The 20913-nt window shown below is 43.8% G+C and overlaps 1 protein-coding gene across 1 annotated transcript in view; it reads right to left on the reverse strand.

Moving 5' to 3' along the window:
- Positions 1–20913, reverse strand: part of LOC112114737 (E3 ubiquitin-protein ligase TTC3) — a 142970-nt gene that overhangs the window by 1288 nt on the left and 120769 nt on the right. Inside the window, exons 36-41 of the mRNA XM_029911572.1 lie at positions 20822–20890; positions 17460–17556; positions 16211–16311; positions 15076–15169; positions 14135–14236; positions 8708–9135 (exon numbers count right to left, since the gene is read on the reverse strand). Of these exons, the coding sequence (XP_029767432.1) occupies positions 8708–9135; positions 14135–14236; positions 15076–15169; positions 16211–16311; positions 17460–17556; positions 20822–20890 (891 nt within the window). The remainder of the gene's footprint in view (positions 1–8707; positions 9136–14134; positions 14237–15075; positions 15170–16210; positions 16312–17459; positions 17557–20821; positions 20891–20913) is intronic.

Consider the following 20913-nt stretch of genomic DNA (forward strand, 5'->3'; position numbering starts at 1 on the left):
GGAGCTGCGATCAGCCAAACCTGCGAACGCGGCAGGTAAACAAGCCGGCCTGGCCCACCAAGGGGCGTACCCTGGCGGGCCGCATGCCAAAGGTTGCCGATCCCTGCTTTAGATTCATAGTAGTGGCCCTCTAAAAAAAAAAAAAAAAAAAAAGGGGGGGGGGGGAGAAGAGAGAGAGAGAGGTTGACATTTTTAAATGCATTTAGTAGACACACTTCTAGATACCATTCTGTCAGTGTCTAGTTTTCACTGCTCTTATCATATAACACCAATCTGAAATAATTAAACACCAGCATGTAGATGTTTTAACCACAATGGGCTGACTCAAGGAAATAGTTGTAATGTTAATTCAGGTTTGATGCGGTTGCTTGAGATGGAGGAGTGGATGAAGAAGGGATGGGTGAGGCCCTCAGAGAGTAGCCACAACTCACTATTTCTCACCCACTTGTCTGTGGTCAATAGAGACCATTCTCCTGAGAAACGGAAAATTCAAGGAGTATTTCTGCATATTACTGGGCTTGTAGTTCCTTCTCAACACACTACTAGTTTGGTTTGGAAGTGCTGTCTGCCACAACTTAATCCAATTTTTCTCCAGACAGGAGACAACCTGTGTATTTGGGTGAGCAAAGAATTTGTTTGGAGTAAGCATCTGTAGTCCAGGGCACAGTTAGATGTGATTCCATGGCACTAGCTGAGAATCTCACTGCATCCACTGAGGCATCTGCCATAAAGTCTGTTGCTGGGGTTAGAAGTCAGGATGGTCCTTTTGTTGTCATGGTTTCATGGCCATCCTGACTGTCTCTTGTGAAGCATATAGTGGCCTGTTCCTTTTATGGTGGCTTTCACCTTTTTGTATCACTGGGAGAGAAATCCTCTTCACCCAGGATTATTATTTCTTTTGCTAGAGATGCCACTGCAGTATCATCCTTTGGCATTTCTGTAATGGTGCTTTTTGGTGTTTGCAACTTTTATCTAAGTGCACACCTGCTTATGTGCTTAGCCTTGTCAGGTATTTCCCATTCATCCCTGTTCACATCCTCAAAAGGGTGCAGTGAGAATGCTGTCAGAAGCGAGGATTTGGAAGGCAGGTATTTGCCCTTAGGCTGGTCCTCGTGTGCCAGTTCTGGTTGATCTGGAGAGCAGATGCAACCTTTCTGCATATGGTCTCAAATTTATCAGAGGGTGAAAAACCTTTGCTGCATGTTTTCCATGCCCTGCGCAGAGCCTGAATATGAGAACTGTCCTTCCTCATTAGAGGTGGCAGAGCCTGAATCAGAGGAGAAATACTCTTAGATTTCTTTTAATTTTTTTCTTTACCTTTATAATTTTTTTGGATTTTTGGCCCTTCTTATCTGCTCAGCAGGAGTTGTCACCAGGCTATGGCTTGGGTGGGGTTTCTTGAGTCCCATGGAAATATCTCCCTGTACCTTCCCCTTTACTGGGAATGGGGTCTCACTGCTAGTATCCGTAGCTTTGTGTGGGAAGGAGAGCTATGTAGGAATCCTGCTTCTTTTCCTAGGGAGTTTAGGATCCATCTGTATCGGGGATGGGAGATCTGGTGCCCATTGTTTTTTCATTCTGATCAGGGTCTGCCCCAGGACTTAACCCCGAGCTGGCTGGCTGGCATCCTCATCTTTGGATATCCACCCTTCCCCCCTGCAATAACTTGTCTCGTGGGAGGGGTTTTCTACATTGGAGTCATGGTTCCTCAGACAGGTATGTCAGGTCTCCCCTGCCCTGACTCTGAGCCCCATGTCCTGGCAGAGAATAGACACAGCATTAATTTGCCCTCTGAAGATCCTGTAAATGCTGCCTCACATACGGAACACTGCTTAGACTTAACCAGTGTTTATGGGACAGACCTGCTATGCTGGATCAAGGAGGCTGACACCATCGTGATGCTCTTTATCTGATCCAGGGGAAGAGAATAGGGAAGGGAGAAGAAAGGTTGCTCACTTCTAGCCAAAAAATTAAAAACAAGGCTGGCAAAGAAATGACTGGAAGCAAAGTGAACTGCTACTATGGTAGTGAAGACTTGGTGGCAAGTTACAGTAGGGGATGTAATCAGCTGGGACTGTGTTACAGAGATGAACTGCTCTGGGAAACTGCAGACAGGAGGGGACTAGCCCTTAGAACTTGGGCTGCAGAAATACCAAGCTAAATATTTCAGAAATTTATAGCAGAACTTCACAGGTGATTTTTTTTTTTTTTAAATCATACTACCTGAGCTGGCACTAGAAGTTATAAATCCATAAAAACTGTATGCACTAAACTGTTATTTACCTAGCCAAATTTGAGATTTCAAAACAGTCAGGTGAAATAGCCTATATGGGGTTTTTTCTAGGACAAAAATCTTACTTTTAGAATTACTTTGTTCCTATGTTTTATGTAGAAGTTGCTCATTTTTTCAAGAGATAAAATAAAATACACTTCTAACCTGAATGAGTGGCTCTGCCTCATCTTCAGTGTTTGTTTTAGCATGCTTCTTGTATGTACATATTTAAAAATTAGTATACATCCAACACTAGTAACTTTCTACTGCACGTCAAAGAAGGTGTTTGAGAGAAAACTCAAAGGCCTTTTATAAAGTACCACTGTCCTTGTCACATTCCTAATGGTATGTAAAGGGATTGACGCTTATTCAACATATTTTATTATTCTATTAAAAACATTTAATATTCTATGCTTAGTCTAAGGGTATGTCTACACTACGAGGGTAATTCGATTTTACTTAAATCGAATATGTGGAATCGATATTGCAAAGTCGAACGTGTGTGTCCACACTAAGGACACACTAAGGACAGTAATTCGACTTTGTGAGTCCACACTAACGGGGCGAGCGTCGATATTGGAAGCGGTGCACTGTGGGCAGCTATCCCACAGTTCCCGCAGTCCCCGCTGCCCATCGGAATTCTGGGTCGAGCCGCCAATGCCTTCTGGGTAAAAAAAATTTGTCGTCATCCGTCCGTCACTAACGCCCTCCCTCCCTCCATGAAAGCGCCGGCGGGAAATCAGTTCGCGCACTTTTCTGGTCAGTGACAGCGCGGACGCCACAGCACTGCGATCATGGATCACGCTGCGACCATCGCTGCACTTGTGGCCGTTCTCAACACCTCGCAGCTTATCATACACCTTTCCCTGAGGCAGATGCAGAGAAATCAGGCGAGGAGGCTACGGCACCGCCGTGAGGGCCTGAAGTCGGAGAGTAGCACAGAGCTGTCAGAAACCACGAGCCCCAGCGCCCAGGACATCACGGTGGCAATGGGGCATGTGGATTTTGTTGAACGGCGATTCTGGGCCCGGGAAACAAGCACGGACTGGTGGGACCGTATAGTGCTTCAGGTCTGGGATGAATCCCAGTGGCTGCGAAACTTTCGCATGCGGAAGGGGACTTTCCTCGAACTTTGTGAGTTGCTGTCCCCTGCCCTGAAGCGCAAGGACACCCGCATGCGAGCAGCCCTCACTGTCCAGAAGCGAGTGGCCATAGCCCTCTGGAAGCTTGCAACGCCGGACAGCTACCGGTCAGTCGCGAACCACTTTGGTGTGGGCAAATCTACCGTGGGGGTTGTTGTCATGCAAGTAGCCAAGGCAATCGTCAAGGTACTGCTCCCAAAGGTAGTGACCCTGGGAAACGCGCAGGTCATCATAGATGGCTTTGCCGCGATGGGATTCCCAAACTGCGGTGGGGCTATCGATGGGACTCACATCCCTATCCTGGGACCGGACCACCAGGCCAGCCAGTACATCAATAGAAAGGGCTACTTTTCAATGGTGCTGCAAGCACTGGTGGACCATCGGGGACGGTTTACAAACATCTACGTCGGATGGCCGGGCAAGGTTCATGACGCTCGCGTGTTCAGGAACTCTGGTCTGTTTAGACGGCTGCAGGAAGGTATTTACTTCCCAGACCACAAAATAACTCTTGGGGATGTGGAGATGCCTACAGTCATCCTCGGGGACCCAGCCTACCCGCTAATGCCCTGGCTCATGAAGCCCTATACTGGCGCCCTGGACACAGAAAAAGAACTGTTCAACTACCGGCTGAGCAAGTGCAGAATGGTGGTGGAGTGTGCTTTTGGCCGTCTCAAAGGGAGATGGAGAAGCTTACTCACTCGCTGTGATCTCAGTGAAACCAATATCCCCATCGTTATTGCAGCTTGCTGTGTGCTCCACAATCTGTGTGAGAGCAAGGGGGAGACCTTTATGGCGGGGTGGGAGCTAGAGGCAAATAGCCTGGCTGCTGATTACGTCCAGCCAGACAGCCGGGCCATTAGAAGATCCCAGCGGGACGCCCTGTGCATCCGGGAGGCTTTGAAAGCTAGGTTCCTGAGTGAGCAGGGCAACCAGTGACTTTTCAGTTTGTGGACAGAAAAGCTGAACCTGCCCCCGTTTCTTTACCCAGTCCATTTTGACTATCCTCTCCAGTTACATACAACCTTCACCCCCTTCCCCTTCCCAAAAAATAAAATCATTTCGATTTTTTAATGAACACCGTTGTCTGTATTGCTGTTTTCGCGGGAATATTTTAAACCGGGGACGCAGACTGTGGCGGGGGGCGGGTTTAGTGTTCTGATGCAAATGATACTTCTAAACTCCCGGAATGACAGGCTCCGCACTGGTGGACTGGTTATTTCAATGGAGCCTGCCAGCACTCCTGGGGGGGACTGTGTGTATGTGTCGGCTATGTGACTTTCTGGCAGGGGGGGTAGGGTTACAGATCCCCTGCTGCGTGGATCTGTGAGCCAGGATAAGGACCGCTGCATAAGATCTGTAACTGCCCCCCCCCGCCACAAAGTCACAGAGCAACCCCCCCCCCCAAAACATGAAAAACACCTCCCAGACTGACCAGGGTAACCAGTGACTGCACTGTGTATGTGTCCTGATGCTGGACCTGACACCGCCTCTGTACCCTGCTAAAGGTGACTGTCCTGTCCAATTACCAAGCCCCTTCCCCCCCTCCAGACAGACTCTCCCTCAAAAGAACCTGACTGAAACAGTAATGAACAGAAACAAACATTTTATTGCGAACCAGAGATGAAACGTGGGGGGTGAAACTTGGACGGGGGCTTGTGTGAGGTGGGTAGGAAAGGACTTATGAAATTTTGGGGAATGTCAGCCTTCTACTGCTAGAGCAGTCTGCAGGGGTTGATTGAAAGTTTTAACGGCCCTTGCCGCCCCTCCTTCTTTGGACTTTGGGTGAGGGTGGTGTGGGACTTGGTGGCGGGTGAGGGCGGTTACAGATAGACTGCAGCGGGGCTCTGTCCTCCTGCCTCCGGTCTTGCAGAACATCCACAAGGCGCCGGAGCGTGTCCGTTTGCTCCCTCATTAGTCCAAGCAGCTTTTCAGTAGCCTGTTGGTCCTCCTGACGCCACCTCTCCTCCCGTTCCATGACTGCTCGGTGCATTTGTGACAAGTTCTCCCTCCACTGTGTCTGCTGGGCTGCCTGGGCTCGGGAGCAGCCCATTAGTTCTGTGAACATGTCTTCACGCGTCTTCTTCTTCCTCCGCCTAATCTGCGCTAGCCTCTGGGAGTGTGCTGACAGGCTGGGTTGGGAGACAGTCGCAGATGTGTCTGTGTGAATTTTAAAAAGGGAGTGAATTCCTGAGACAGATAAATGAAATTGTATACAAAGAACCTAGTCTTTCTCTGTGAACAAGACCATGCACTGAACCTCTCACATGCGCACTCAGGACAAGGTCGAATTTTCGGCCGTCGCCTTCAGTGCCTGTGGACTTGCGGAGGTCTTGGAGTGTTCAGAGAACTGTGGCTGGAGACCTGAACTTCTGGAGCGGGCAATAATGGTAAGCCGCAGACTTGTGGCTGCTTAAAACTCCAGCAGTAGCACTGGCCTCCTTTCACATTGAAAGCAATGCCAGTCTCTGCTGCCAGCAATCAGGACAGCATCAACTCTGCCCCTGTCCCACCCCCTCGCGGCTGTCCCAGGGAAAGATCCCTGTATGCTGCCCCTCTCCCTCCACCGCGTGGCTGTAAAGCAGTCCCAATACTAACAGTCCCCTCCCTAATTCAAAGCAGGGCGTCATGAGCGACATCACCCTCCTGAGGATCCCGGACACCCAGAGAGAACGCATGCTGCGGGAAAGCATGCAGAAACCGGGGCCGTATGCCGCCATGCTATGTCGGGCCATGATCCCCGAGTACCTGATTGTGGCATGGAGGGGACATGTCTGCTACCACGGAGGGCCCACTAAGATCGCCCTACCCCGGAACCTGATCAACAGGCTTGAGCTCTACCTCCACGAGACCTACGAGGAGTTCTCCTACGAGGATTTCTCGTCGATCCCCGGCCACATTGACCGGATTTTCGCGTAGGTGCACTGAGACTTTGGAGTGGAGCGTCTTGGGCCTGGGAATCATGTAGTAACGGACATTGTGAAATTTTTTTAAAATACTTGGGACTAAATTGAGAAGAGCCTAAGACAGAGAAATCATGCAAAACCCATTTGTTACCTTTGTAAATATTCCTGTTTTGTACCTGATTATTTTTTTACTAGTTTACAGCACTTTTATAAATATACATTGTTAATAGTATAAATATTACCGTTCTGTTTTAAATAAATGTTTACATGTTTACAGCACTTACTGCTTGATCCGTCCCCTGATTCTGTGTCCGGGGTAAGGGATGGGGACGGTTGGTAGGGGATCTCGGTAAGGGTGATGAAGAGCTCCTGGCTGTCGGGGAAATCAGCGGTGCCAGCGCTGTCGACTGCCTCGTCCTCCTCATCTCCTTCTTCATCTTCCCCGTCCGCTGTCATGTCCGACATGATCCCATCCTCGGAGTCCACGGTCAGGGGTGGGGTAGTGGTGGCGGCCGCTCCCAGGATGGAATGCAGTGCCTCGTAGAAACGGGATGTGTGGGGCTGGGATCCGGAGCGTCCGTTAGCCTCTTTGGTTTTTTGGTAGCCTTGTCTCAGCTCCTTGATTTTCACGCGGCACTGCGTTGCATCCCGGCTGTAGCCTCTCTCTGCCATGGCTTTGGAGATCTTCTCGTAGATCTTAGCATTCCTTCTTTTGGAGCGCAGCTCTGAAAGCACGGACTCATCGCCCCACACTGCGATGAGATCCAAGACTTCCCGATCAGTCCATGCTGGGGCCCTCTTTCTATTGGATTGCACGGCCATCTCTGCTGGAGAGCTCTGCATAGTTGCCACTGCTGCTGAGCTCCCCTCGATGTCCAAAGAGGAACTGAGATTCAAACTGCCCTGACAGGAAAATGAAAATGAATTCAAATTTTCCCGGGGGTGTGGCTGGTCAGAGCATCCGAGCTCGGACTGCTGTCCAGAGCGTCAAGAGAGTGGTGCACTGTGGGATAGCTCCCGGAGCTATTACCGTCGATTTCCATCCACACCTAGCCTAATTCGATATGGCCATGTCGAATTTAGCGCTACTCCTCTCGTTGGGGAGGATTACAGAAATCGATTTAAAGAGAGCTTTCTGTCGAACTAAATGGCTTCCTGGTGTGGACGGGTGCAGGGTTAATTCGATATAACGGCGCTAAAGTCGACATAAAAGCCTAGTGTAGACCAGGCCTAAGCAAAAACTAAAGCGAGTCTTATCAGTTGCATGGTAAGAACTCAAAATGCAAGAATACCAAGGTTGCACTAACAACTTCTCTACTTTGCCCCCATGTACATACACTATCACAGAGCTGAATTACATGGATTACATTCTATTCCTCAATTACAATATAATATGAAATTTCCTGCCACCTTAGATACACCTCCACCTTGCAATATTTATTCAGACTTTTATACTTGCACCAATATGTTTGCTGTAATAGATCACTGTACCTTTGAGAGAAGACTAGAATTAGTGTATAAGATATCTATGGTAGGTACTGAATAATTTTCTCTTTTGAAGCAGAAGCACAGCTAACTGCAGGTGCAAATTAGGGGTCAAAGCTAATGGCTGCATGTTTAGGTGGTCTATAAGTACTATAAACAGGACTTTTTACTATTACTTCTATGGTATATACTTAATCTGTTGTATAACTGTTGTTGAGTATTTGCATATAAATGACTAATGGACTCTGACGTACACAGTAGCACATGTCGAAAACTGGGGTAGCATTGCATTGTGTTTAAAAATAATGTAACACTTTAGACTGTCAATGTAACACACACAAAAGGGAGCAAAGTTAAGAATGTGTATCTGACAGCGTAATCATAACTTTCTATCAATAATGTAAGGGTCCTGGTTACAGAATTTCCTCACTTAATAAGAGAGGAAAGAAGATTGGGGGTGGGGTGGACACATCACCTTTGTCAGGACTTGGAGGTGCTGCAAACTAGCAGCTAATTGGTAATAGCATGCATAAATTCCATAATCTGGAGCATGTGGCTAGGTATAATCAAATGTGAAGTCTAAAGGAAGATCCTCTATTGCACACCTTAGCAGCTATCATGTCAACTCAGAGTGGGCTCTATCCTGCACACCTCACCAAGTATGCTGCCCCATTCCTAACCCCTTTAGACTCAAAATGCTATTAAATTTAGCCTCATGTACCCGCAGAGAATCCTCCTTCAGCTGAACATTTTACAAGATTAATGGGAAGATAAACCCCAAATAGGGAGAAAAATCACCCAAGAACATATCCTGCTCCCAGCTAAAATATGAAGAGACTCCCTGCCAAGAAACCCAGTACGTTAGAAATAAAGAAAAGAAAAAAAACCTTTTAAAATAGTATTACCTTGTATAGTGTGGAAATATAGCCGTTAGACGCTCAATGATATTATCAAGTGCTTTTGAAAATGCCTTCTTGTTTGGCACCCCAACAGCTCCCAACTGCGTAGCTGATGCTGGATCATTTAGCTGTCTTTGGTTCGGCTGTATGTTCTGAGCAGTACTTCCAGAAATCCCTGATGGCTGGGCTACTCGAACTTGATCAGAGTATGATGCTCCTAACGTTTCAAAGGGTATTTCTACTGATCCATTCTTTGCAGAACAAGGATTAGGACTTTTACATGCTGTTTTATTTCCAGTTTGCACATTAAGTGTGGAATGCACCGGACTTTGATCTTTGGAGCTTGAAAATGCAGGAAGTAAAGTGGGACGTACAAGTGCAGATGAATACATTATGATGGCTGGATCATTAATAGGAGGACTGCCTTGCATTACCTACAAAAAAAAGATTCCCCAGAAAGATGAAGAGTAATTAAAATATTAGTCAAGTATTCTTGTCAAACATGTTAAGGCTACAGCTACTTCATGGACTGGGCTGTACTTAACTTAGGCAGTTAAGAAGGAAATGCACAGTAAAAGACAACACTTCATCCTGACCTGATTTACCATGCGGGGTAACCTGTTTATAGCACATATGCAAAATCATGCCCTTTCTGATAATCGTGCAGTACCTACAGACAAGATTTGCTCCAAGCCTAATTAAAATATAATGTGCACACAAATGCAACCCTTACCGTTATTTTAACTTATACAGAGTTCCCATGGTTTTAGCTACAGAAATGGTCCTGGCCAGTCATCATGATTTTACAGAAGAAATGTTTTGAAAGTGGCTGTGGGCATTTCTTCGTTAAAGAGTCCAAGATGGCTGGCAAGAAAGCTACCAGTTAGAGGCATTTAAAATTTTTTTTTTTTAAAGGAATATATTTAAACTTTAGCCATATATGGGTTTTTATTTAAAGAAATAAATGGCTGCCATATTCACCATTCTGAAAGGCTCTGCAGGGTTAGAATTCATTTTCATCACAGGGCTCTTTAAAAAAGGATACACTTATCCTCACTTAAAACACAATTGTGCCCACTTACTCATAATGAGTAGTGCTATACTCTACACGCAGACCTAGTGAAATCAAATCAATGGAATTACTATTAGAATAAGTTACTACTCTATGAATACGAAAAGCAAGTCAACATGGTCAGGGACACAACCCCATGCTCTGGGTGTCCCTAAAGCTCTGACTGCCAGAAGCTGGGACCCGGTGACAGGGGATGGATCACGCAAAATTGCCCTGTTTTGTTCATTCCCTCTGAAGCATCTGGCACTGGCCACTGTCAGATACTGGGCTAGATGGACCATTGGTCTGACCCAGTATGACCATTCTTATGTTCTAGAATTAGATTTTAATACCTGTTATGTAAATGTGAATTTATCTTTGTACCACCCCTAGCACAAGTTTTCCTTGCATTAGTCTACAGTGAAATCAGATAAAAGATCAAGAACACAGGGAGAGAACAGTACTAGTTTTAGTTTCCCCATCTATAACATCAGGATAACTCTATCTCCTTTAGTAATGCTTCTCAGATCTGAAGATGAAAACTATCATAACCCCATTTTGACCAGAGAGATTAGGCAAAGTTCAGGGCCTTGTGGGTTGTTTCTGTTCGGAGGAGAATTTGATGGAGTCAGCTATCCTTGATGCAGTCGTATCTATTTCTTTTTCTGAACACAGGGAGGAATCAAATAGGAAATTGTTTGCTCCAAGCACCTCAGCCCCAAAAGCACTCAGCATTTCTCAGAACCATGTTCCCAGTGCCTGTTCAGGCTGTCTCTGGTGCTTCCTTGCTCCTCTAGTCTTTCTGCTGTTTCTCTGAGGCATTCAGACGTACACAGCTCCACCAATCAATGCCTTAGCCCCAGCATTTGTTATATCCATCCCCCTGGGCCACATAGTTCAGCTTCTGCTCAAGTTTTCATATATGCCTGTGTTTTGGGTGGTAAGCCTATTGTTTCAGTTGTGTGGTTACGTAAAGATGTTTAATGGCTTCTTTATATTTATCATGAATGAAAGGCAGCTATTACACCCACCAATTTCAACAAGGTTTAATCCAACCCATAACAATACTATCTAAGAATGAAGCAGATTGAGAGGGACTTAAGAGATCAGTATTCAGAGTACAGAAAAAGTTGATATTTAAGGAAAGGGAAGGAGAGAGAGGAGAGAACGGTTTTCAATGGCTCAAATTTCAATGGTGAACCTCTACCCGGATTAACTATTCAGAAAAAAATTAAAAACAAAACTATCCAGGGAAGTTGTGTGTACAGTGCCCAGTACAATGGGGCCTCCATTCTGACTAGGTTGTCTGGCTACTGAATACAAATTAACAAAAACAGAAAAGAGGCCGGTGACCAAACGAACAGCATCAAACCTTTCTGGTTATTTTCAAAGATCACTCACTAGAAATGCTACAATATAATAAGATGTGAGCGGAAAGGGCATTTAAGGGACTGACAAGCAAATGAACTAACCAAGTACAGGTCTGCAAGAAAGCTGCATTTGTTTTGTCCAACAGCCCAAAACTCACCACATATAAATTGTAGAATGCCCTAAGTTTTCAGTCACATTATTTGACCACAATTAATGAGGGCAGTCATGTTGTCAAAAAATTATATACACTACATTAAATGCTCTGTTTGTCAAACAGTCTGGAAAATGTCAGTGTCTTAAGAATTAATACAGATTTAAATCAGCAAGAGAGTTACCATTTAAATGAATGTTAGTTTTACACAGTAAAATTCTTCCGGTGGTGGTGAGAAAGAACAGTTACTGACCCTACAGTAAGGGCTGATATCCTACAGTTCAAGTTGATATCAGTGTGGATCCCACTGTGGGTGCATATGTGCCTAATGCACATGAGATTGGAGGTTCTTGTGATTTTTGTTTTAAAGTAGTAGTCTGTTTTGGGGCGCGCTTGCACCATATGCCTCTTTGTGCTCCTATGCCTGGACACAAGGAAGGGGCAGCTGTGACCCACCTTCCATTTTCTTGCAATTTGAAACCCATGTTTAGATGAGGACTCTGAAAAGAAGGGATTGAAGGCAGGTTATGGGACTCACACTGACAATAGAAAAGAACCAGTTACTATAAGGTAAGTAATCTTTATTTTTCAGCTGCATCAGTCAAACAGTACTTAGCAGCCATGTCCAGTGCCAAGTCCAAAGCATAATGTTTGACAACGGTCAGTTGGTTTTTCCATTTCACTGCTTTGCAGATTTCTGATATAGGCATATTCCTGAAGCACGTGAATAGTACTGCTGGAGCTCTGGTGGAGTGAGACTTAGTATCTCACCCACCAAATACACCAGCCAGCTGGTAACAGAGAGAGATACTGTGTTATCCATTGCTCTGTGAAGAGATGGCCTGACCTTTAGAATGCCCAGCTAGAGCCAGAAACATGGGGAGACGGTGTGAAGGGTCCTGTCAATGCAACAAAACAAAGTCCTGGACACGTCTAAATGTGTGCAACTTCTTTTTGCCCAGTGCAGACTGTAGTTTCGAGAAGGAGATGGGTAGATTGATAGGTTTAGATAAAATTCTGAGGACTACTTTGGGGATGAAGTTTGGTGAGGTGTTAGCACCACTTTATCCCCAAGAAATGGTCATTTAGGGAGGGTTAGCCATAAGTTCTGTACGCTTACTACCTTTTCTGGCTGAAGTGATAGCCAACAGGAAGACTCTTCCGAGTGAGGTAACTGTAAAGCAGCTCTCTGAAAGTGGATCAAAGGGAGCAGGCTCCATGAGTCTAACGAGGACTGTGTTGAGGTCCCAGGTAGGAGTAGGTTCTCTGACTAGTGGGTAAGTATGTAATAACCCTTTGAGGAACTTTGATACTGTTAGTGAAAAAAAAACTGAGCACGACTGTACAAGCGGATGGCATGCCAAAACTGTTGGGAGGTGGACCGTAATAGAACTGAACAAGAGAGACCAGCCTCCTTTAAATGCCATAAATAGTCAACAATCTTCAGAATCAATGCCTGGACTGAAACTAGACTATATGTTAAGTGGCCCACATCAATAACCTCTTCCACTTAGAGACAAATACGTCTTTTTGGTAGATGCCTTCCTGCTCTGTATCAGGATTTCTTGGATCTTTTAGGGAGAAGTCCTTGTCCATGCTACTCAACCACTCAACATACACACTGTCAGATGCAGTGAATTTAGATCTGGATGGAGTATCTGGCTGTGGTGCTGTGGGATCATGTCTGAGGAGGCCGAGAGCTGACTAGGCTGTTGAATGGACACTTGTAGCAGGTCCAGAACCAACACTGCCTTGGTCAGTAGCCAGCAATGAGGACAACTGTGGCGCTGTCTTACTTAACTTCCATTATTACCATAGGAAATCAGTGGGAAGGTACACCTCTACCCCAATATAACGCAACCCGATATAACACGAATGCTGATAGAACACGGTAAAGCAGTGCTCCGGGGGGGCAGGGCTGCGCACTCCGGTGGATCAAAGCAAGTTCGATATAACACGGTTTCACCTATAACGCGGTAAGATTTTTTGGCTCCCGAGGACAGCGTTATATCGAGGGAGAGGTGTATATAAAAGGCTGGAGAGGCTTTACTGCCTGCTATGCCAGTGCTGTTGCTGCAGAGGACTTCAATGACATTGACATGGTTGGAGTCGAAGTTGCTGGTAAAGCTCTGCCTGTGCCATTTTTGCCTTCTTTCTACTGCCAGATAACGGGTCTGATGTGCACTCGAGAGAATGCTGGTGAATCTGGCCTTGCTCTGGTAGTGATTATCATCTCTGTATCCAAACTGACCCACGTGGATTACTCTAGCAGATGTAGTTTGAGCTAAGCATCCCTGGATTTGTGGGTCCTGGAAGAAAAGGCCTTGCACACAGGGCACATGACTGGGATGTGGCTTTCTCCTAGGCAGAAGAGGCTTTGTCCATCTTTGATAGAGATCAATCCCTCACAGGACAGGCAATGTCTGAATCCTAAAGGTTTGCAGTCTACCATGAGGTGTGGCAGTTGACACAAAGCACCTTGCCCTGCTGTACAGGGGGGTCACTGATAATCTTTTCTCTTTTGAAACATCCAATTCCAAAGAACGTGAAGATGGAGATTTCTTTGAAGTTGGTTGAAAAAACAGTTTTATAATCTCTGAAGACAGTGTCAGATAAGACACTTGCTAGGCAGTAAAAGGGAACTGAGAGAGGATCACTGCTACCCCACCCTTCCTGCCCCTATACGAGGTGGCAGAGACATGTTTATTAAAAAAATCTCCAATCTCAAATGCATGAAGCACAAGCATTCCTACAGTGGGATTCACATTGACAACATCTCAAAGAAGAACTTAGTGGTTTCATTTGCTTTCTATGAAACAAAAAATCAAAGTAGAGTTGTTAGCAGCGTTGAGATACTTACTGAGATGCTAGGAGGGGACTGAAGATCAGCAGCTTTCACTCTAGAGAGATCATTTAGCTGTGCACCATTTTTCACTAAGTGAATTCTCTCTTCATACTGAGACTACAGAAAAAGACAAAGAAAACCAAAAACAAATCAGCCTTTATATTATTCCACTTACACCAAAATAAGACCTCAAAGTACCAATTAACACTATTACATTTTGAGAGAGACCAAAGACCTAATACATAGAAATAAGACTACATAGAAGTTTGATTTTCTTTTTGCTATGTTAGTGTATAGATTAAAAAAATATAACCATGGAAAGATACATTCATTAATTTTACAGATTTAGGATTACTGGGAATATTTTTCTCCAACTGTGTACCAGTTGTTCAGCTTCCTAGGATTATTATTATTATTATTTTGTAAACAGCCTTATTATTTGTTTTCCATACCCCTACCCCAAACATAACAGAAGACTCATTATAAGTTATGTGGACTTGGTAAGCTAATGAGAAAAGGTGGTCACATTTTTGGCCAATTCAGCAAGGATGCCTGCCTGAGTGAACACCTGGGCCCACATGAAGCTCCACTGAAGTCAATGGTGCTTCATTTAAAAGAACCCCAAACCCACATGGACCTCTGCTGATTTCAATATGGCTCCATACAGACACTGGTGTGTATGCTTCATCAGGGCTCTTACAAGTTATTCATTTAAGTAAATACATTAAGAGTAGCTATTTGAGATCTGTATTAAATTATAAAGGAAATATAAATCCAAATACTTATGATTGACAAATTATTTTCAAACTAACAGTTTGCATCCATCTTTAAAACAAAGGATATATATATTGCTTTTTTTAACCTACTAGGCACATCACAATTCTACATTTGGTAAGAAGAGATAATTAAGGAGGACTCTTATAATACAGGAAAATGTGTTTGGAAAACAGACTTACTTCTACTTTTTCCATTTCTTTCTTGATATTTGAAATAAATGTTTCCCAAGAATCAATCTGTGACTTCAACTGAGGTAACACTGAAGTGGGACCACTGAAATATTTCAAATTTTCAGTTCAAAATAACGTGATAACTTGAGTTTGTAAGTGATTCTCCAACAGAGAAAACTGCTACCCAAAAGTGTAATGCTCTCCTTCCCCTCCCAGGTAAATCATAGCTGAAGACTTCGGTCACACAGAATTTTAACAAATTCAAGTATCAGTGTTTGTCTACTAATTTAACCCTTAGGAACTGGCCAGTCTTGGAAAGTAAGAACCCTCAAGCAACAGCCAGACTCCTAAGGATACCCCAAGACCTGGAGAGGATGCTGTGCAGGGAGGAGGCAGGCCCTTGGGTGGAGCCAATCCCAGCTCTGTTTCCTCACATGCAGAAACAGAGCTCAACCATGCCCATCAGTCTTGTTCCATCTCCTTCTAGTCCTTCTCCCTTCCTCATACTGTCAGGCAGGAAAATGTGGGCAGGTCTGAGCTGCATGAACCACCATGGCTAAACTAGAACAGGCATAGAGCTGGGAAGTCTTTTACTCTGAATTTTTCCCATGTTGCATGGTCAGAGATTGAATGCTAGCAACCAAGAAAAGATTCTTTACAATTGATGTAATTCGCAAAGCTAATGAATGCCACTTTGCTTTCCTAAACTTTCAGAACTTAATTTTTCAGGCCCCTAAAATGTGATGCAAGGCATCAAAAACACATTCTTGGACAAAGCTTTAACATGGTGTTAGTACATTCTAAAAGATGTAGTTAGCTGTCTAAAAAACATCTATGATGGTATTTATTTAAAGTCACCAATGCAGCTGGCAATGAATACCTGTTACCTCCAACAGAAATATACAGTTCCATTAAATAAATAAAAGCAAGTCTAAATTAGTGAGAGGATATAAAACAATACTAAAACCAGAAAACAAGAAGGTAAAAAGATTATATGCAATTACTGAATTTTCATGTGTGTACACTGAATCTAGACTAAAATGTAATTCTAGATGAAATAGTGACAATGTTCTCTAGTTAGACTTATCTTCTGTTTCTATTTCGTAGTTGTTACACAAATTATAGTGATGTATTAAATGCATACCTGCTCATTAACTTTAGGAATTTAAGATTTGCTTCTGCATTTGCAGCTATGCTGCGTAATTTGCATACTTCAGTGTTCTTCCAACTTTCAAGTACTGACACCTAAAATTAAATTCTGTGACTTAAAAGACATACAGTACAAGCATTTTTCTTAGCACAAGCAGTTAAAACTAAGTAATTATTAATCTAAATTCAGCCTCAATCTGGTCTTTAGTAAACATACTCAGGAAAGGCCTAGCTCTAGAACATCTCTGTAGTGAGATATTTCAAGCAGCGTTAAAATGCAATGGCAGAATTGTGTGAGGAAACAATGACTCTCAGGTGGCTGTAAACAGTCTGCTGAGCATTAAAACTTTCATAAATAGTGAAACTCTTTCCATCCCCATCCTTTGAAAACAGATAACCTTGATATTGTGCATGATCTTTATGATTAAAAAGGTATTTATCTATTTCAAGGCAGATGCATTGGCTTCTAGCTCAATAAGGACCACCTTTTTTTAAACACACGACTTGCAATCACAAGCAAATTTAACAATCCAAAACTTCCTTAAAAGAAAAGTTGCATAGCATCTCTTTTATTCAAGAAATTTGAGTTCAAAGCATTCTGAATATAGAAAAACTACAGGTTTTAGAGGAAATCAGCTAAGAGAACTATTATGGACAGTCCTATTATTTACAAGATGCCAGCCTTTGAATGAAATATTCAAAGGGATCTGTGCATTCTAATACCACTAGAAATAGATGTGCTGATATTCCTATTCAAGATCAGTAATTTTTTAATAAAAGGATAAATTCTTTTTTGTGAGTAATTCCCACTAATGGAAACTATGTGCATGTCAAAGGGATAAAACATTCTTTAATTGCAATTACCTTTTAATAGTAGACTTAACTTTTAAAAAATTTTCTGGCAATATATCACATTGACCCAAACATCCAACCGCTTCTAAAAATATATACACAGAACAAATACAATAGAACCTTGCTAAGTTGCAGTGTCTCAGAGACCCATGGAGAATTAGCAACGAAGTGAACAAAAATATCCAGGATAGCGCATCAAAAAACATACTTTGCTGATGGAGCATACTATTAAATGTTGTGTAAGTGATTTTGTAACAATAATGAAGCCATCATTAAGACGAGACCTCACCAGATCTCTCTATTAAATCTATTCTGACAAGTGGGCAGATCAACCTTTTTTGTGGGGATTAGTGAAATGCAAAGGAGCAAGGTTCTAGTGTAGCATGTTTTACCTCTGCTGCAACAGCTCTTTTAATACACTCCTGGTAATTATCTTTGCTCTTTTTTATTAGCTCCTCCAGTTGTACTTTTTCATTGGCAAATTTATTACTGTGAAGTAAAATAAAATAAAATAAAAATGAAGATGTCAAAATAATACTGGGATGCCATCTACATTTGAACTGTACTCCAAAAACTCTACAACACATTTTTTTCCTCTTCTATAAAAATATGCATCACTAATTACATTATGTACATTACATGTAGACATGGATATTGGACAGTGCTAACTCATCTTAAATACGGTGGGGCAGATACACGTACTATGAATAATTCTAAACCTACCACTTGTATACTAAGAAACTAAGGGCTAGTCTACACTGGCAATGTTAAAGCGCTGCCGTGGCAGAGCTTTAACGTGGCTTGTGTGGCCGCGGCAGAGCGCTGGGAGAGAGCTCTCCCAGCGCTCTAAAAAACCCACCTCCACAAGGGGTGTAGCTACCAGTGCTGGTGCACTGTCTACACTGGTGCTTTACAGCGCTGAAACTTGCTGCGCTCAGGGGGGTGTTTTTTCACACCCCCTGAGTGAGAAAGTTACAGTGCTGTAAATTGCCAGTGTAGACAAGCCCTGAGAGCAAGGCTACAGGATTGCTTTAACTACAACAAGTATGTGAGCTCCCCCTGCTGTACCACAGCAGCACTTAAATTATTTCCCACGGCTGCTTTCCGATCAATGTCGATGCTGTTTCAGAGGAAGAGACAGGCTGATCAAATGCAGAATGAGAAAGGTGACCAAGACTTGGGGTGGAGGAGAGATTTTTATTTTCCAGCTTCTAAAAGGAAAGTAGGAGAGCGAGCATGAAAGAGAGCTGCAGAGATATAAATGCAACACACACACATACAGATACATATGGTGGTGATATGCATTTGATAATCTGTGGAATCAACCCAAATTGCGATTAATAGATTTTTATATTCTAAACCTGGAAAAGACCACTCTGATCATCTAGTCTGACATATTGCACAATACAGGCTATAGAACTTCCTTGAATTATTTCCTCTTTGAACTAGAGCATATCTTAAAGATCCAATCTTGATTAAAAAATTTCCAGCGATGGTGAATCCACCACAACCCCTATTAAGTTGTTCCAGCAATTAACTACCTCACTGTTTAAAAAAAAAAAAAAAAAAAAAAAAAGCACCTTATTTCTAGTCTGAATTTGTCCAGCTTCAACTTCCTGCCACTGGATCTTGTTATACTTTTGCCTGAGAAATTGAAAAGTCCTCTATTATCAACTTCTGTTCCCCATGTATGTACTTATTGACAGTAATCAACTCATCTCTTCACCTTCTTTTTGATATGGTAAATAGATTAAGCGCCTTCAGTCTTTTGCTATAAGGCATATTTTCCAATCCTTTAATCATTCTTGCAGCTCTTCTCTGAACCCGCTTCAGTTTTTTTTTTTAGCCTTCTTCTTGAACTGTGGACACCAGAACTGGACATAATATTCCAGCAGTGGTTGCACCAGTGTCAAATACAGGGTAATATAACCTCTCTACTCCTACTCAATGTTCCCGTTTATACACCCAAGTATCATATTAGCCCTTCTGGCCACAGCATCACCCTGGGAGCTCATGTTCAGCTGATGATTTACTGTGACCTTCAAGTCATTTTTAGAGTCACTGTTCCCAGAATAGAATCCTCCATCCTGTAAGAAACGCCTGCACTTTTGTTCCTAGATGTAAGAGTTTACATTTATTGACTTATCATGGCACCTTTCATTGCTTCATCTGCCCTCTAATCAATCTCCCCTTACGACTACTATGGATAGTCTAAATTCTGCACAGATTCAGTAGCCACACTTCTACAACTTCTTGTTAGAAAAATGTTTCACTCTTTCCCCCAAAATTCTTGATGCCTAGAACAACTCAAGTGAAAGGTTTAAGGCAGGGGTCGGCAACCTTTCAGAAGTGGTGTGCCGAGTCTTCATTTATTCACTCTAATTTAAGGTTTCACATGCCAGTAATATATTTTAACGTTTTTAGAAGGTCTCTCTCTATAAGTCTATATTATATAACTAAACTATTGTTGTATGTAAAGTAAACAAAGTTTTAAAAATGTTTAAGAAGCTTCATTTAATATTAAATTAAAATGCAGATCTTATCAGTTTAGTGCAGTGGTTCTTAACCTGGGGTGCACGCACCCCTTGGGGGTGCAAGATGCCCTTTCTGGGGATGCAAGACATGCAAGATTTTTTTAGAAGCTGGGGGCAACTGCAGAGCGCTGGGGCTGGGGCCAGGAGAAGAGCCCTGGGCTGGCTGCCGGTACCCCAGGGCAATTGCAGAGCGCTGGGCCCCGACCAGGAGCAGAGCCCCAGGCCAGAGGCCTGGACCCCGGCTGGCAGAGGGCCAGGCGGCTGGAACCCCAGACCAGCAGCGAGGTGAGCGGGGCCAGCGGCTGGTATACAGGACGGCAGCAGGCTGAGCAGGGCCGATGGCCGGAACCCCGGCTGGCAAGGGGCCGGCGGCCGGAACCCCAGACCGTCAGCAGGCTGAGAGGGGTGGCAGACAGAACCCCAGTCCGGCAGCGGCTCACCCGCTACCAGTCTGGGGTTCCGCCGTCTCCTGCCAGCTGTGGTCCCGACCGCCTCACTGCTCAGCTCACTGCCAGCCGGCAGCTGCAACCCCAGACCGTCAGCAGGCTGAGCGGGGCTGGTGGACAGAACCCCAGACCGATGGCGGGCTGAGCGGCTCAGCCAGCTGCCGGTCTGGGGTTCCGTCCGCTGGCTCCTGGCCACCAGCCCCACTCAGCCTGCTGCCGACCAGGGGATCCGTTCACCCAGGCAGGCATTGGGCTGAGCGGGGCCGGCGGCCGGAACCCTGGCTGGCAGCAGCATGCCAGTAAAAATCAGCTCGCGTGCCGCCTTTGGCAGGTTGCCAACCCCTGGTTTAAGGTCTAAGATCTCTTGATCATTAAGACTACAAATAAGATTTCCTGTCCTTCTTGGTGGTATAAGGTACTTCTTTCTAGCCCTGCTGCTGCATATTCTAAAATTATGAAAAAATCCTTTTAAAAAGTGTTTAAGAAGAGCAACAACCATAATGTCCCTAAGTAACTAGTATTTAGGTGATTTTCAGTAAAGCATGCTACTACAGTTAGTTTAAAAAAAAAAAAAAAAAAAAAAAGTTAAGTTAGGTATTTTGCTTATTCTCAAAATAAGCCACTACCTATCAACTCAAATCTGGTATTCATGATTCTTTATTGTATCTAGTACAACAGACAACAGTGTTAGGATAAGAACACCAACCAATTAAGGTAAGTCAATAGTGCTTAGGGATGCAAGAATTTATTAAAAAAAAAAAAAAAAAAAATTACCTGATCTCCAGGAATTTACCCAAATACACTGTATATTGCTTGTCCTTCTCATCGATGTTCCTCAAGTACCTATGTGCATCATAAACAAGGAA

The sequence above is a fragment of the Terrapene carolina genome, unplaced genomic scaffold, assembly GCF_002925995.2.
Source record: "Terrapene carolina triunguis isolate 2854851 unplaced genomic scaffold, T_m_triunguis-2.0 Scaffold31, whole genome shotgun sequence".
Classification (NCBI taxonomy): Eukaryota; Metazoa; Chordata; order Testudines; family Emydidae; genus Terrapene; species Terrapene triunguis.